This window comes from Salmo salar, chromosome 12, assembly GCF_965601325.2.
Source record: "Salmo salar chromosome 12, fSalSal1, whole genome shotgun sequence".
Taxonomy (NCBI): domain Eukaryota; kingdom Metazoa; phylum Chordata; class Actinopteri; order Salmoniformes; family Salmonidae; genus Salmo; species Salmo salar.
The window spans coordinates 52,076,322-52,091,963 of record NC_138302.1 but is presented as its reverse complement, the minus strand read 5'-3'; the positions used below and the strand labels follow the sequence as shown (position 1 = coordinate 52,091,963).

Below are 15,642 nucleotides of genomic sequence, written 5' to 3'. Positions count from 1 at the left end.
CTGCTACAAAAAAAAAAAGTTTTTTGTTAGTTACGGTGTCATACCTCAAGTTATTACTTTTTCACCATATATGTATTTTTTTTTGAAGTAGCTTTTACGGTTGTTTTCGGTAGATTTAATGGTTTGGGGTCTTTGTCCACGACCAGTTTGAGTTGTTATCCTGATTCTTTCTTTCAGGCGTAGAAGAAATGCGCATTTTCCGTCTGTTTTCTTCCTTTGCACCCGGGAATTATCCAAAATGAACGACCACGATACGATTAGGCATCCTGATTGCTCAAATGATGTCTTGGTTCACTTTGCAGAATCTCTGCACATATTTACAGGGTTATTGACAGTGGCCACTATATGTGGTTTTTTTTCTGGAATCATAGCTGCAGCCGTTCTGTATGTGTTTTGCCTGAAGCCTATGCTTCTAACTCGACAAGTAAGTTTGTAAAGGTGTTTATTATAGGTTTGTATTAGTTAGTGTTATAACTCGTTGTTTGGATAGCCAAATAGCTTAGCCACCTGCATGACCTCATTGGCAATAATAACAGCAATAATCAATAACTCTGTAGTCATAAGCTCACTATTTGGCAAGCGTCAGCATACCATTAACACTATTTATAACTGTTTAATAACTAAAGTCTATAGTCCTTTTGAATTAACCCAATTCAAAATGACCCCATTCTAAGGGAGCCCTAACTGTCTTCCATTCCTTTCCACTAGGGCTATGATGCCAGAAGACTGTTTGAGGGAGACGACCAGGATAGGGACAACAACCACAGTGACTGTGTCAGCAACAGCAAGAAGGGTGTCCAAAGTGCCACTACCAATGAAAAAGTAAATATATTGTATTTTAGTTATAGATATAGAATATTTCAGCACTATAAAAGTGCCTTGGTGTGATAGATATATTGCAAGGTAGGTACACTCTTCGAAAAAAGAGTTCCAAAAGGGTTCTTCGGCTGTTCCCAAGTATAACCCCTTTTGGTTCCAGTTCAAACTATTTTGGGTTCCATGTAGAACCCTCTGGGGAAACGGTTCTACCTGGAACCAAAAAGGGTTATCCTATGGGGGACAGCCAAAGAACTCTTTTAGGTTCTAGATAGCAACTTTTTCTAAGAGTGTATGTGTAAAGAAAAGCTGATTTGGCTTTCATTAACATTCACCTGACTTCATTAACATTTTCCCTAACAATTAACTTTGTTTATTCCTTTACCAGGAAAAGAAGCAGCCACCTGTGAACAGCGATGTGGCTGCATTTGCATCACGGGCAAAGGTGGTGTACCCCATCAACCAGAAATACAGAGTAAGATCATCTATCTGTTTATATTACAGCCTTCATACCACATGTAACCAAATCTATCCAAATTGGAACACTATTTGCAATGTAATTTTGTCTTTATTCTGATAGTTCAGCACAAAAAAATATTTAGATATTTGTTCTGTACCCTTTAAAAGCAGTCTATGGCTGAACTACCCCTTTAAAGATCGAATCTGCATTAGGGGTAACAGTGCCACTGTTCGGCACCAAAGACTTTGTTATTGTCTTTGTTTTGTTGATGAAACGGAGGTAAGGAGCGTCCAGGAGTGTGGTAAAAAAAAATGTCCACTACATATTCTGCTGAAACATCTGGCAAACTTTGACTTTGAGGTGAACTGGCCCTTTAACGTCACATCCCAACGTCAGCCTTTAGCGGATGGAGCCTCCAACCCCTCACTGCACGAGCACTCCAAGCTGCCTGTCCTCCCCAATGGAGAGTCCTCGTCGGGCTGTAGCGGGGATTCACTGAGCCAGGACCAGGACAACGACGACAGCAGCCAGTTCATCTCCTCCTCACTGGTCCCCAAGAGTCTGCAGAACGAGAGCTTCACCAGGGTGGCCCTCTACCCCCACACGCTCTCTCAAACAGGGTGAGCTGATGGGGAACAGATATTTTAGTTCATTAATGTGCTTGCTTCACCAGGAACACTACTATTATTTGTCTGTATATGAGGATGTCATATTGCTGAGTCTCCCTTTACTGTTCTGTACTGTAAATGCAAGCTGTGTTTCTAATGTAGTTTTGAGGGCAGGATCAGCCTGTATTGTCTGGCCCTGCAGGACGTGCAGATACATTGTTCACAAGTCCTGGAAGAGAAATGTGTGGTGGGTGACCTCTTTCTTTCATCACACAGTAGCAAACAATTTGGTAGCACATTCCTTGAGCCAATTAATGCATTATGAATGCACTTATAGAGCCTATTATCTCCTCATATTGCATTATCAAGACTTTATATACTGTAAGTTTGTTTTTAAGTTAATTTCCATTGATAATATGACAACAGAACTAGTTTGCTAAAATGTTGTGTAACATGTTGGTGGGTCCAAATCTCAAGAAGATATCTCCCTTACCTCTCCCATTTCCTTGTTGTAGCTCTTTCTCCAAATTCTCAGAATTATACTCAGCGGTCGTTTTCCCAAGGATAAAAAGGATTCAGATTTTTTCACCAATGTTCTTCTCCTGCAAGAAAAGGTACAATCTTAATCCAAATCCTAGCATGAGATGTAACATGATTTCTCACAAACCTGCTTTTAAATTCTCAAGTAAGGATTCTGATCTTTATTGATTTTCTCATTTCTTTGTAGGAACTGGGTTTATTAAAGAAAGAACTGTCAGTCAGCCTGTTTTCCTGTGAGAGAAACAAAGACCTAGGTTCAGATCCTTGTACCCTGGAGGAGATTGAAAGAACTCAGAAAGATCTACTGCAGCACGCGCTTCAAATGGTACGCGCTTCAAATGGTACGCGCTTCAAATGGTACGCGCTTCAAATGGTACGCGCTTCAAAAGGTACGCGCTTCAAAAGGTACGCGCTTGAAATGGTAACCAAGTCGACTAGATCAAAAAGCACGACCAAACCTTTGAACCACATAGTGTGTAATTCACATTATACAAATTGAACCGCCAACATTGAACCATATTGTCTGCTCTAGCAAAGTAATATATGATTTCACCGACAATTGCCAGTTTGATGAAACAAATCTTAGACGTTTATGGGGAAACATTTTCTTGAAAAACTTGGACGTTTGTGGACAAACTTGAAGTATGTCTATCTCCACAGACCAAGGGCTTTAGCAAGCAGGTGGAGGCCTTCTGCCAAAGTCTCCTGGGCAGGTCCAGTGTTCTCCCCAGAGATGAGGCCCAGGATGTCATCCACACCCTTATCCAATGTCTCCTATTGGTCGAAAACCAGCTAACTGAGACTCAGGCGGCAGACATGAAGGTGAGATATAAGAACAACAAACATTTAAGGATACAGGACAGAGAAGTTCTTTTTTACATAAAAGTAAGGCTTTTTCAGAACTTCTCCATTTGCACCCAAAGCTTTGTACCTTTAATGAGGTTCCATGCATGGTCGCTGTTTTACGTGGATGCATTACACGTAAAAAAATAAAATAAACTACTGTCTATCTCTCTCTTTCCCCTGGCTCTATCCCAGAGGACCCAGGAGAAGCTGCTGTGGTGGGAGGAGCTGAGGGGTGTACTGCAGGCCAAGCCAGCCCTGCTCCAGCAGGAGGTGTCCCTCAGACAGGACCTGGTTGCCCGAGGCCTGGAGCAGCTGACCAGTGATGGCCACCTGACCTTCGCCACCATGGAGAAGACCCTGGCCGAGCTGCAGACTGCCCTGACCGAGGGGCTGCAGCACTGCAGCGAAGGTGAGTCATGTTGCAGACGCACATGCATGCATGCACGAGCATGGACATACACAGACGCATGCACACACACATACACATATGCACATACGCACACACACACACACACCACCTACATTCTTAGATAATCTATAAGTAGTGTTCCCCTATATTCATAAATTGTTGCCGCCACTCAATAAAAAAAAGTAAGATACTTTTTGGGATGGTGAAACTTTTTCAGTATACACTTAAATGACTTAAACCAGATATAAAGTATGTGGGAAAGATAACGGAGTTATATATTTTTAAATAAGATAATCTTTGAGAACTTACAATCACCAAAATAACACAATGCAATGCAAATAGTCCAGGTAGCCATTTGATTACCCGTTGAGGAGTCTTATGGCTTGGGGGTAAAAACTGTTGAGAAGCCTTTTTGTCATAGACTTGGCACTTCCGTCCCGCTTGCCATGCGGTAGTAGAGAGAACAGTCTATGACTGGGGTGGCTGGGGTCTTTGACAATTTTTAGGGCCTTCCTCTGACACTGCCTGGTGTAGAGGTCCTGGATCGCAGGCAGCTTAGCCCCAGTGATGTACTGGGCCGTACGCACTACCCTCTAGTGCCTTGCGGTCGGAGGCCGAGCAATTACCATACCAGGCAGTGATGTAACCAGTCAGGATGCTCTCGATGTTGCAGCTGTGAACCTTTTGAGGATCTGAGGACCCATGCCAAATCTTTTTAGTTTCCTGAGGGGGAATAGGCTTTGTCGTGCCCTCTTCACGACTGTCTTGGTGTGTTTGGACCATTCTAGTTTGTTGGTGATGTGGACACCAAGGAACTTGAAGCTCTCAACCTGCTCCACTACAGCCCCGTCGATGAGAATAGGGGCGTGCTCGGTCCTCCTTTTCCTGTAGTCCACAATCATCTCCTTAGTCTTGGTTACGTTGAGGGATAGGTTGTTTTTCTGGCACCACCCGGCCAGGTCTCTGACCTCCTCCCTATAGGCTGTCTCGTCGTTGTCGGTAATCAGGCCTACCACTGCTGTGTCGTCTGCAAACTTAATGGTGGTGTTGGAGTCGTGCCTGGCCATGCAGTCGTGGGTGAACAGGGAGTACAGGAGGGGACTAAGCAAGCACCCCTGAGGGGCTCCAGTGTTGAGGATCAGCGTGGCAGATGTGTTGCTACCTACCCTCACCACCTGGGGGCGGCCTGTCAGGAAGTCCAGGATCCAGTTGCAGAGGGAGGTGTTTAGTCCCAGGATCCTTAGCTTAGTGATGAGCTTTGAGGGTACTATGGTGTTGACTACGCTGAGCTGTAGTCAATGAACAGCATTCTCACGTAGGTGCTCCTTTTGTCCAGGTGGGAAAGGGCAGTGTGGAGTGCAATAGAGATTGCATCATCTGTGGATCTGTTTGGGCGGTATGCATATTGAAGTGGGTCTAGGGTTTCTGTGATAATGGTGTTGATGTGAGCCATTACCAGCCTTTCAAAGCACTTCATGGCTACGGACGTGAGTGCTACGGGTCTGTAGTCATTTAGGCAGGTTGCCTTCGTATTCTTGGTCACAGGGACTATGGTGGTCTGCTGGAAACATGTTGGTATTACAGACTCAATCAGGGACATGTTGAAAATGTCAGTGAAGACACCTGCCAGTTGGTCAGCACATGCCCGGAACACACGTCCTGGTAATCCACCTGGCCCCGCAGCCTTGGGTAGAATTGAAGGGAATTAGCTTTTATAACTGCACATTTTCTCTCAGCCCCATGGCAAAATGTGTAGAATAGCAGGAAGTTTGCTTTAAAATAGCAAAATGATGTCTCTGCGGCAAATACTAGGGCCTCCAAAATGTTGTGCCAGAGACCATGCCATTGGCCTGACACACATTATTGTTGCCGCGCGCAAATAGCCAAACGCTGAAAGGAAGAATCTGGTTTGTGTTCAAGAGTGACCTCCCTGAATTCAGTATCAGGTCAAATCATAGACATTAGGAGTGAGTTCTGAAATTGACCCCCGGTGTCTCAGAGTGTGCTCTGGGACGTTCTTAAATTAAGATCATTCAGAGCATTTCTGTTTCGGGGCGAAGAGTAGGGTTGATCAGAGTGTTTTGACCTTGCCACGACAGTCAAGCTAACTGGCTAATGTTGGTTGGCTTTCTAGCTACTTCCAGACACAAATGAGAGAACACCTCACTCTGACCATTTTACTAGCAGAGCTGGTTATACTGTTTTCATGTTATCTAGAGGGTTAACCACTGTACTGGCAACAATTACATGGAGTTTTTTTACCCACAGGCCACTGGTACTAGGTCTTTCGTAAATTCATGAATTATTCCGCGCTCTGTCACTCTCAAACCAGAGTGCTCTGATATCGGAGTAGATTGCCAGGGTGAATTTACGAACGCAACCTAGATTAACATTCTATTTTATGTGAAATGAGTACCCAGAGGGCACAATTTGGCACATGACGTCATAATGACGTCTTTGTAACCAGTTGTGCCCACTGGGAAGTTGTGTAATTATCTAGTACCCTGCTGAACTTCCCTCCTGAGGAATATGGTGGTAATCTTTCAGTATTATGTGGCCTAGTTCCTTATCTTAAATTAACTGGCTTCTTAAAATGTTCAGTGCCCTTTCTCCATTACTAAAAAGAGTAAATCAAACAAATGAATAGTTATTATTCTTTGAGTGCGCTGTTATAACCAATGCGAACCACACTGTAGTGACAATAAAATATAATTGTATGGTTATACCATTTTGATATAAGTACATTTTGTAGTAATGTAGTTTACTACTCAACTCTAAATGATAAGTGCGGAATGATACACAAAAGAATTAAGTGAAATGTGTTAAGAGAAAACTGGTCAAATTCTGTGCCAAATCAGCAACTTAGTGTAGTAATATTGTCATTTACATATAATGATGTCAAGAAATCAAAACTACATGTAATTACATTTTTTTATACAGAATGCAGGATAAAGACCAAGGAGATTGTATATGAAAAGTGCAAGAAGATCGACTCCAAGAAAAATAAACTCCTGAGGACTCACGCAAAGGAGAGAAGCCGTGTCCTGGATTCTGCACAGACGCACAGCGACCTGCAGGAATTTGTGAAGGTCAGTATCTCTCTTTTAGTAGGCTCATGCGTTCCCTGTCGTGTGTCCAGTGCCACAACAATGGTAGCAGTAACGGCACTGCTAAACTACTTCTCTATTCACTCACTTCACTATAAAATCGAATTTGGATAAGTACAAACTCTGTGTATTATGGTTTTCCAGTCCCATTACATGACATTGTTAATTGCTCCTTATGCTCCGGTTTAGCAGTTCAGTTCTCTTCTCCAGGTGTATCAGGAGCTGCTTCTGAAGCAGAGGAAGCAGAGCAGTGACTTGGAGCTGCAGCAGGATGGGAGAGTGGCAGAGGCAGTGTGTGATCTTTGGAGGGTAGGTCATAATAATGGCATTTCACCCAAATCTGTGCAGTGCTAATTCAACTTATTTTCGAATAGAAAATAACCCATGCTTTTGTGTCTCCAGAGGCATCATGCCACCTGGTCCAAGAAGCTGGGAGAGCTGGCCAAAGACATCTTCCTATCTGCTCTCCCTGCTCAGCCCCAGTTGTCCACAAACCAAGGCCAGAGGCTATGGCTGGATCTAGATGGTGACCTGGTTGCACTGCTGCAGCAGGCAGAGTCCAATACCAAACGGCAACTGGAGGGTGTACAGGCTCAATTGGAGAAAGATGGACAGGTACTGTATACATGCTGCCGGACCCCCAAAAAATGTAATGAATAGAGCTGACTCGATTCCCTATTCTACATGACAGACATCATATCTGTTCTACTCAATGCATCTTTATCTGGACCTTCTGTAACGTTGCACTCTTCTGGACAAGCGCCAGGTTACACTCCTGGGTCATATTCGTTAGGCACTGAATGGAAGAAAACTTTATGAAATGGGGAGGTAGTACTACTGGATCTGGTCCAGTTACAACCGATTGTTTTTGCTTTCCGTTTTGAAATGTTTTGCTATGGTGTGCCCTAATGAGTACGCCCATTTTTAATACTGTATTTCTGTTTGTTTGTCCTGCTCTAGGTATGGTGTGAGGAAGCGGCCCTGGTGCTGGCCTGCCTCAGACACCTAGGTGAACAGCAGCTGAAGATCCTTAGAGGCATGGTGGTCAGACAGAGCTACGTGCTTAACAGGTGAAGCAGGGGGACCTCTGGCAGGTGGAAATGCATGAAAAAAAATACAGTATTTCATATATGATCTGAAATCTATTTGATTTTCAATCGTACACATTTTATACACTCTAGCACATCTGACAAGCAAAAGCATGGTTTAAAGTGGCACAGTGGTTATCATGCCTGGTACTGTAAAAATAGGATGTGTAGGCTTTTGTTCCAGCCCAGAACTAACACACCTGACTCAACCAACGACCAATCCCTATTCTTTCCCAGCCATGTGGGGATGTTGATTGAGAAGAAACAGCACCTCCTGCTGGTGGCGGTGCAGAGGCACTTTGTGGCCAGACACTTCTGTCTGAGGGTCTTGAAGGAAATGAGGTTGTCCAAGCTCAAGGTGCTGTCTCAGAGTGACTTCAGGGCCCTGCTGGCTCTAGAGGACCACACCCAGACCACAGTCAGGCCAACGCTCCCCAAAGCCCAGCATCAGGTCCGGTCACGCATTCACTAACATTACATTATAATACATTCTACAAAGTGAGAAGATGAGGCTTGTTTTGACTAGTGTTTCTCAATGCATGTCCTGGAGAGGGATGCACATATTTGTTACAGCCCAGTAGAAACATGCCTGATTCAACTGGTCAACTAATCACCAAACCCTTGATTAGTTGAATCAAGTGTCTGTGCAGAGCTAGAACAAAAAAGTGCACACTGTGATTCCCCATAGAAATGAATAGAGAAACTGCTTCAAAGGCATACAGTATATAGAGACCCCTACCTGTTCTTCTTGCTCCATCTACGGCTCTTTTTTAGACTATCAATATGTCACCTTGTCACTGTGGTCTGTCAATCACCTCCCTCTGTGTCTTGGACTGCCCACAGGAATCCAGTGCCAGTGTTGCCGAGAGGCATCTGGGCCCGGAGACACTGCTGATTGGCCACAGCTTCCAGCAGGAGTTCCTGTCGGAGCTAGAGACGGGAGCGGAGCTCCTGCAGGCCAATGCCCAGCAGCTGGTGGGCCACGCCCTCAGCCAGAGCCTCTGGCAGCAGATGGACCAGGCCCCTCCCGCTAGGCCCCAGCCTGACCACGGCAGGAAGGTAATGGAGCGACTGGCCTCATTCATAAACAACCTCTAGGCCCTACCCCCTTAAGACAGACATGGGCAAACTAGGGCTAATGTGATAATTTTAGATTATGACGAAAACCAAGTATAAATTATAATGGACCTAGGCCAGTGGAGGCGGCTGAGGGGAGGACGGCTCATAGTAATGTCTGGAATGGAGTCAATGCAATGGTGTCAACCACATGAAAACCACGTTTGATACCATTCCATTTACTCCATTCCAGCCACTATTATGAGCCATCCTCCCCTCACCAGCATCCACTGACCTAGGCTTATGTATTATTTTTAAATAGCCCCCCCCCTCCTTTTTTAATCTATTTTCTATCTATTCTAATTGTTATTTATTTGGGTATGGGTAGAGCCAGTTGACGGAGGTAGTGTCAGAGAGTGTGTACGTGACCCGGGATTCCCTCAGTGCTCTGGTCACCAGCTACTACTCTCAGATCCAGGACATCACCAAGGGCCTTCAGCAGCAACACCCTAACAAGGCCAGAGGTGAGATGAGCAGGTGACCATTTTGGTCCGTTAGTGCTAATTCTATAGTAAAACTACAGATACTATGAATGTGTGAGGGACCTTACAGTCTGTTCACTGAAAAACGACACTAGAAGGTCATCGGTTCTACTGGCAGAATCATGGGCTGTGTATGTGCAATGTTGCAATTGATTGGTGTATTGTTTTTGTGTAAGGGAGCTGTGTGACATCTCAAACCTACACATAATCTTCAATTGATTGAATTGGGGGCCTAAGTTAATAATGCAACTACCACTGTGCTGTTGTGTCTGTCCCCTCCCCAGAGGAGTGTGAACGACGAGAGAGCAGCTCTCAGATGAACAAGGCCATGCTAAAGGAGCTGGCCAACTGGGGGAGGAAGCCCATGTCCACCGAGTTCCATCAGAGGTACTGTTTACTTTCTCTACTAACTAATTGACTGTGATTTATACTATACATTTTATTCCCCGCCGTTCTCTCCTATGACTTGGCATAAAGTTGTCTAAAGCAAATTCTGTATGTAGAAACCTGGGTTCAAATTGACCGTTTGATTGGTTTAAATTGAGCGTTTGATTGAGCCTGCCTGGAGTGCCAGATGGATGGGTTTTTACACTTTTGCGACTATTTCATTGGTTCTTTTGAGCCAGGCAGGCTCAATCAAGTGCAGCTAAAGTATGAAAGGAAACAAATACTATATGAACCCGTGTCTAATACTGTAACGATATTATACAGAGAAGCGCTCACTCTTTTTCATTATACACTACCCACCATGTTAATAGGGTTGAACTGCAGAAGAAGAGGATGTTGGAACAGTATGACTTGGAGCAGGAGGTTGCGTGTGAAACTCTGAGGAGAAGGAAGTTAGCCCAGGAACAAACCATGGAGCGAATCAAAGCACAGTTACAGGTAACAGCCACCTTGTAAACGCTCCTTCACAATGGTTCCTCATTATGATCATGTTGATGTGAAAGCAGAGAATAGTTCAGTTTTAACTGCTATTACTACGTAGTTTGTCCAGCTAAAATAAGTAAATACATGGATAATGCCTGTTGTTCATGATTTCTATATTAAAGATGGTTTTAACAAATATTTTATGAAATAAAAAATACGTTTGTATTCATTTTGTATATTGTATTTCTGTGTTTGCTCCATCAGGAGGCAGAAGAGGCCTTCATAGCTAAACTAGCTGCCTTAGCTCGGATTCCATTACCCGGCAAAGAGCTCAACACTGAGGATGACTTCATAGGTAAGGATTTTCAAGGGCTGTATCTGAAATGGCACACTAGCAGTATTATTAGTAATAGTACTAGTGACCAGGGCTTTGAAATGACACCCTTTTCCCAGTATAATGCATTCGTTTTGACGCATACTTGGTATACAGCACATTATATTTGCTACTGAAAATAGAAGCTATCACATAGTTTTCTTGTTTATTTTATGATTATGAATATCCTACCATAGTTTTCAAATAAGAGTGTTTGTGAATATGAATTGCATCATCAATGTCACATTTTTACAGGGGAGGAGGAGAGTCCAACATTGAATCCATCATTGTGGAAGAGGCGAGAGAGGCGGGAGCATGAAACTCTGCTCACCAATCCAACACTTTTATTTTCATGACAGGGAGTGTGCAACTGCACACTTTAGGAGACGGGTAGATAATTGTAACACAACTATGTTTATTACCACCTGATGGGGTGTTTGTACTGGGCATTTTTGCAGTTTTCACATGTAATATAACCCTTTTTAATCCTCTTTATGTCCACTGAAAGCAGGCTAGCGATTGCTTTGCAACGTTTGCAGTTAGGCACCGATTCCTTCCAAACCACTCATTGTTGAATTGCGATTTCCAACTTGTTGTGTAATGATCATGTCAAATGGCCAATGATCACCAATACGTTTTTATCTATAATTTACCTTCATATGACAAGGATTGAAAAGGATTTGCCAGTTGATTGTCGACTTGATACATGGTGATGACTGGTTGTCTAGCTTGCTAGCCAAGATTTTGACCTGATCAGTCCAATCAAAGCTACAGTAGATATAACGTACGGCCCAATACATCACTGGGGCCAAGCTTCCTGCCGTCCAGGACCTAAACTCAGCAAAAAAAGAAACGTCCTCTCACTGTCAACTGCATTTATTTTCAGCAAACTTAACATGTGTAAATATTTGTATGAACATAACAAGATTTAACAACTGACACAAACTGAACAAGTTCCACACACATGTGACTAACAGAAATGTAATAATGTGTCACTGAACAAAGGGGGGGGGTCAAAATCAAAAGTAACTGTCAGTATCTGGTGTGGCCACCAGCTGCATTAAGTACTGCAGTGCATCTCCTCCTCATGGACTGCACCAGATTTGCCAGTTCTTGCTGTGAGATGTTACCCCACTCTTCCACCAAGGCACCTGCAAGTTCTCTGACATTTCTGGGGGGAATGGCCCTAGCCCTCCCCTCCGATCCAACAGGTGCCAGACGTGCTCAATGGGATTGAGATCCGGGCTCTTTGCTGGCCATGGCAGAACACTGACATTCCTGTCTTGCAGGAAATCACGCACAGAACGAGCAGTATGGCTGGTGGCATTGTCATGCTGAAGGGTCATGTCAGGATGAGCCTGCAGGAAGGGTACCACATGAGGGAGGAGGATGTCTTCCCTGTAACGCACAGCGTTGAGATTGCCTGCAATGACAACAAGCTCAGTCTGATGATGCTGTGACACACCGCCCCAGACCATGACAGACCCTCCACCTCCAAATCGATCCCGCTCCAGAGTACAGGCCTCGGTGTAACGCTCATTCCTTCGCGAATCTGACCATCACCCCTGGTGAGACAATACCGCGATTCGTCAGTGAAGAGCACTTTTGCCAGCCCTGTCTGGTCCAACGACGGTGGGTTTGTGCCGATAGGTGACGTTGTTGTCGGTGATGTCTGGTGAGGACCTGCCTTACAACAGCCCTCAGTCCAGCCTCTCTCAGCCTATTGCGGACAGTATGAGTACTGATGGAGGGATTGTGCGTTCCTGGTGTAACTCGGGCAGTTGTTGCCATCCTGGACCTGATCGGATGTACCGATCCTGTGCAGGTGTTGTTACACGTGGTCTGCCACTGCAAGGACGATCAGCTGTCCGTCCTGTCTCCCTGTAGCGCTGTCTTAGGCGTCTCACAGTACGGACATTGCAATTTATTGCCCTGGCCACATCTGCAGTCCTCATGCCTCCTTGCAGCATGCCTAAGGCACGTTCACACAGATGAGCAGGGACCCTGGGCATCTTTCTTTGGTGTTTTTCAGAGTCAGTAGAAAGGCCTCTTTAGTGTCCTAAGTTTTCATAAATGTGACCTTAATTGCCTACCGTCTGTAAACTGTTAGTGTCTTATCGACCGTTCCACAGGTACATGTTCTTTAATTGTTTATGGTTCATTGAACAAGCATGGGAAACAGTGTTTAAACCCTTTACAATGAAGATCTGTGAAGTTATTTGGGTTTTTACAAACTATCTTTGAAAGACAGGGTCCTGATAAAGGGACGTTTCTTTTTTTGCTGAGTTTATGTACTAGGCGGTGTCAGATGAAGGCCCAAAAAATTGTCAAAGACTCCAGTCACCCAAGTCATAGACTGTTCTCTCTGCAACTGCACGGCAAGCGGTGCCGGAGCTCCAAGTCTAGATCCAAATTAATCAAATGGACACTCGGGCTAACAATTAATCAAATGGTCACCCGGCCAACTGACCACCCGGTCTACAGTACCTACATGTACAAATTACCTCGACTAACCTGTACCCCTTGTGGTGGTTCATTTCTTTACTATCAAATGAGGAGAGACAAACTTATCACACAAGTCAGAGTTATCTCCCAGAGGCCCATCCTCAGTAGAACACACACACACAATAGTTAACAGAATACTCTATCAGAAACCCAGATTTTAGTCAATACCATATACCCAATGCTTTTGAAATGACGAAGAAACCCCGGAAAAATAACTTAATTTATAATTGTCTGTAGTCGTAAAATCAGGCACATAATAACGACGCAATTCCCAGAAAATATCCCTAATTAAAGGTCCAAGCATTACTCCGGCGATGATTCTCACATGCCAAATGAATAGATTAGCAGTCAGAGTTAAATCGACATTCATTGACTAGGAAAAAGAATTAGCGCTTTTTAATAAAACTAGATTATGTTTTCTCATGCAACGTATTTCAATTACTTCACTGCATCACATTAATCACGCAATGATACGTAGTTTGATGGATACCCTTGGCTTTGTACGACATTATAAATTACGTCGAGATTCCATCTTAATTCGCTCGAAATGTATGGAAAAAGGTTTATTCAATAAATCCAGCAACTCCTCATACTGGGAAGAAAAAAATAAAACACATTTTCAGGCCTTAAGGGCAGTTTTATTTCAAATGTAGTACCCAGACGGAGAAAATCCAATAAGCGTTTTATAGTTACATCGTTAGGGTAAGTTAACCAAAAGTGGACACACTCCAATCAGTTTCTAGAGCCCAATTTCCCAGACTTTGTAGACAGTTTAATAATGCTTAGACCTCATCTTTATCAAATGATCCATTAAAGATACCAACTCAAAACCTACGTACGTCTACGAATGGGTGGTTTAAATTGTATCTAATTATATTCCCAGTATTACTTTATCAAATCTCTAGTAATCGATTATACACACATACAATTGAGCATATTTTCATATATTCACAGAATCTATATAAAATGTAAGAAATTCTTAGGTACTCACGACAACCATTCCATTTGCTTTTTCAAGGACTCTCCACAGCTACGAAGCAGCTCTCCAAACATACTCCCAGCAGAACCAAAAAAAAAAAAACTTTTGTTTCCCGGACAATGACCATGGGATCCTCCACGGTTCTCTACCCTCCCAGAGACCACGGCAAAATCAAGTCTCTCAGGAACTATAGACCTTCCGCTGCTTTCTAAAATATAATCTCACTCTCAATACCACCCTGTCATATTCTATGATGGGCAGTGAAGGAACATAACCCCAAAATAACGTTATATCAAAGCTTATTATCCAAATTTCAATAATATGATTAAGCATATTTATATATGTTACTACCCAAACATCAGATTAAGACTCATTTCCATATTCACACAACTCTCATATCACAGTCACACAATGCTATTTTCAAACATACCTAATCAATTAGTTGTTTTTCAACAATATTTTAACCTGCAGGAATATTTTCTAACTTCTATCTTATGATTAGTTCCTAGGATAATGCAACTCATACATTTGCATCTTTCAATACTTCTAAAATGGGGTACAGGTTCAAAACAATTACAGGTTTCCCTTACTATCTTATACTATATCATAAATGGTCTTAATTAGTTCACACAAATTCCGGATGTTTTAAAATTAAATGGCCAAAACTAGTTCAGACAGATTCTAGATATTTAACACTAAATTACCAAACCCAGGGCATACCTGGCTAGCACATTTAAAATAATTGGAATTTACCACTTCTGAGGGTCACTTAGACAGTCACACAGACACTTTTCAGAATGAGGTCCTTCTTCCAATATGGTTTCACCAGGTACCGTGCTTCACACAGAACCCACAGTGTGATCAATTCGGTGTCAGGACGGCTCTAGGTCGCCCACAACCGACCAATGATAGGTGTCTTTGAGTCGACTAACTCTCTGATCATCCTCCACTGACTCCAAGGTGCCCCCCTCACACAGGAATACACACTCAGAACCTACGTAACAGAGGCTTATCTCTTAGATCAAAGGTGGGTCCATCTGCTTCCTTTTCGAAGTGTGGTCTCCCTGAGATCCCAAGTTTAAGGGATCCCTCGTGCACGATTTCTTTATGTCGTCAGGAGCGGTCACCAAGTGAAGATTCACATCACATCTTCGTCGCCAAATATGGTGGTTCATTTCTTTACTATCAAACGAGGAGAGACAAACTTATCACACAAGTCAGAGTTATCTCCCAGAGGCCCATCCTCAGTAGAACACACACACACAATAGTTAACAGAATACTCTATTCTGTTGAATAAAACAACCATTTGATGCAATAAAAGCATTAGAACATAATCTTGCAATTTTGCCGCCATAACCTGCACACAGACTCGGTACCGGTACCCCCTGTATATTGCCTCGTTATTCGGCGTATGTGACAAATAAAATTTGATTTTATCTGTG

The 15,642-nt window shown here is 43.4% G+C and overlaps 1 protein-coding gene across 1 annotated transcript; it reads left to right on the top strand.

Annotated features, from left to right (window-relative positions):
• Positions 1-8: 8 nt before the first annotated feature.
• Positions 9-15,642, top strand: evc (EvC ciliary complex subunit 1). The gene is made up of 20 exons (XM_014132068.3): positions 9-424; positions 709-822; positions 1,205-1,291; positions 1,673-1,896; positions 2,047-2,131; positions 2,400-2,498; positions 2,612-2,749; positions 3,085-3,246; positions 3,463-3,679; positions 6,620-6,768; positions 6,997-7,095; positions 7,189-7,401; positions 7,747-7,856; positions 8,112-8,325; positions 8,718-8,933; positions 9,319-9,454; positions 9,757-9,859; positions 10,231-10,357; positions 10,607-10,697; positions 10,971-15,642. Exons 1-20 carry the CDS (start codon positions 239-241, stop codon positions 11,069-11,071), a joined length of 2,871 nt encoding a protein of 956 aa, XP_013987543.1. The 5' UTR covers positions 9-238; the 3' UTR covers positions 11,072-15,642.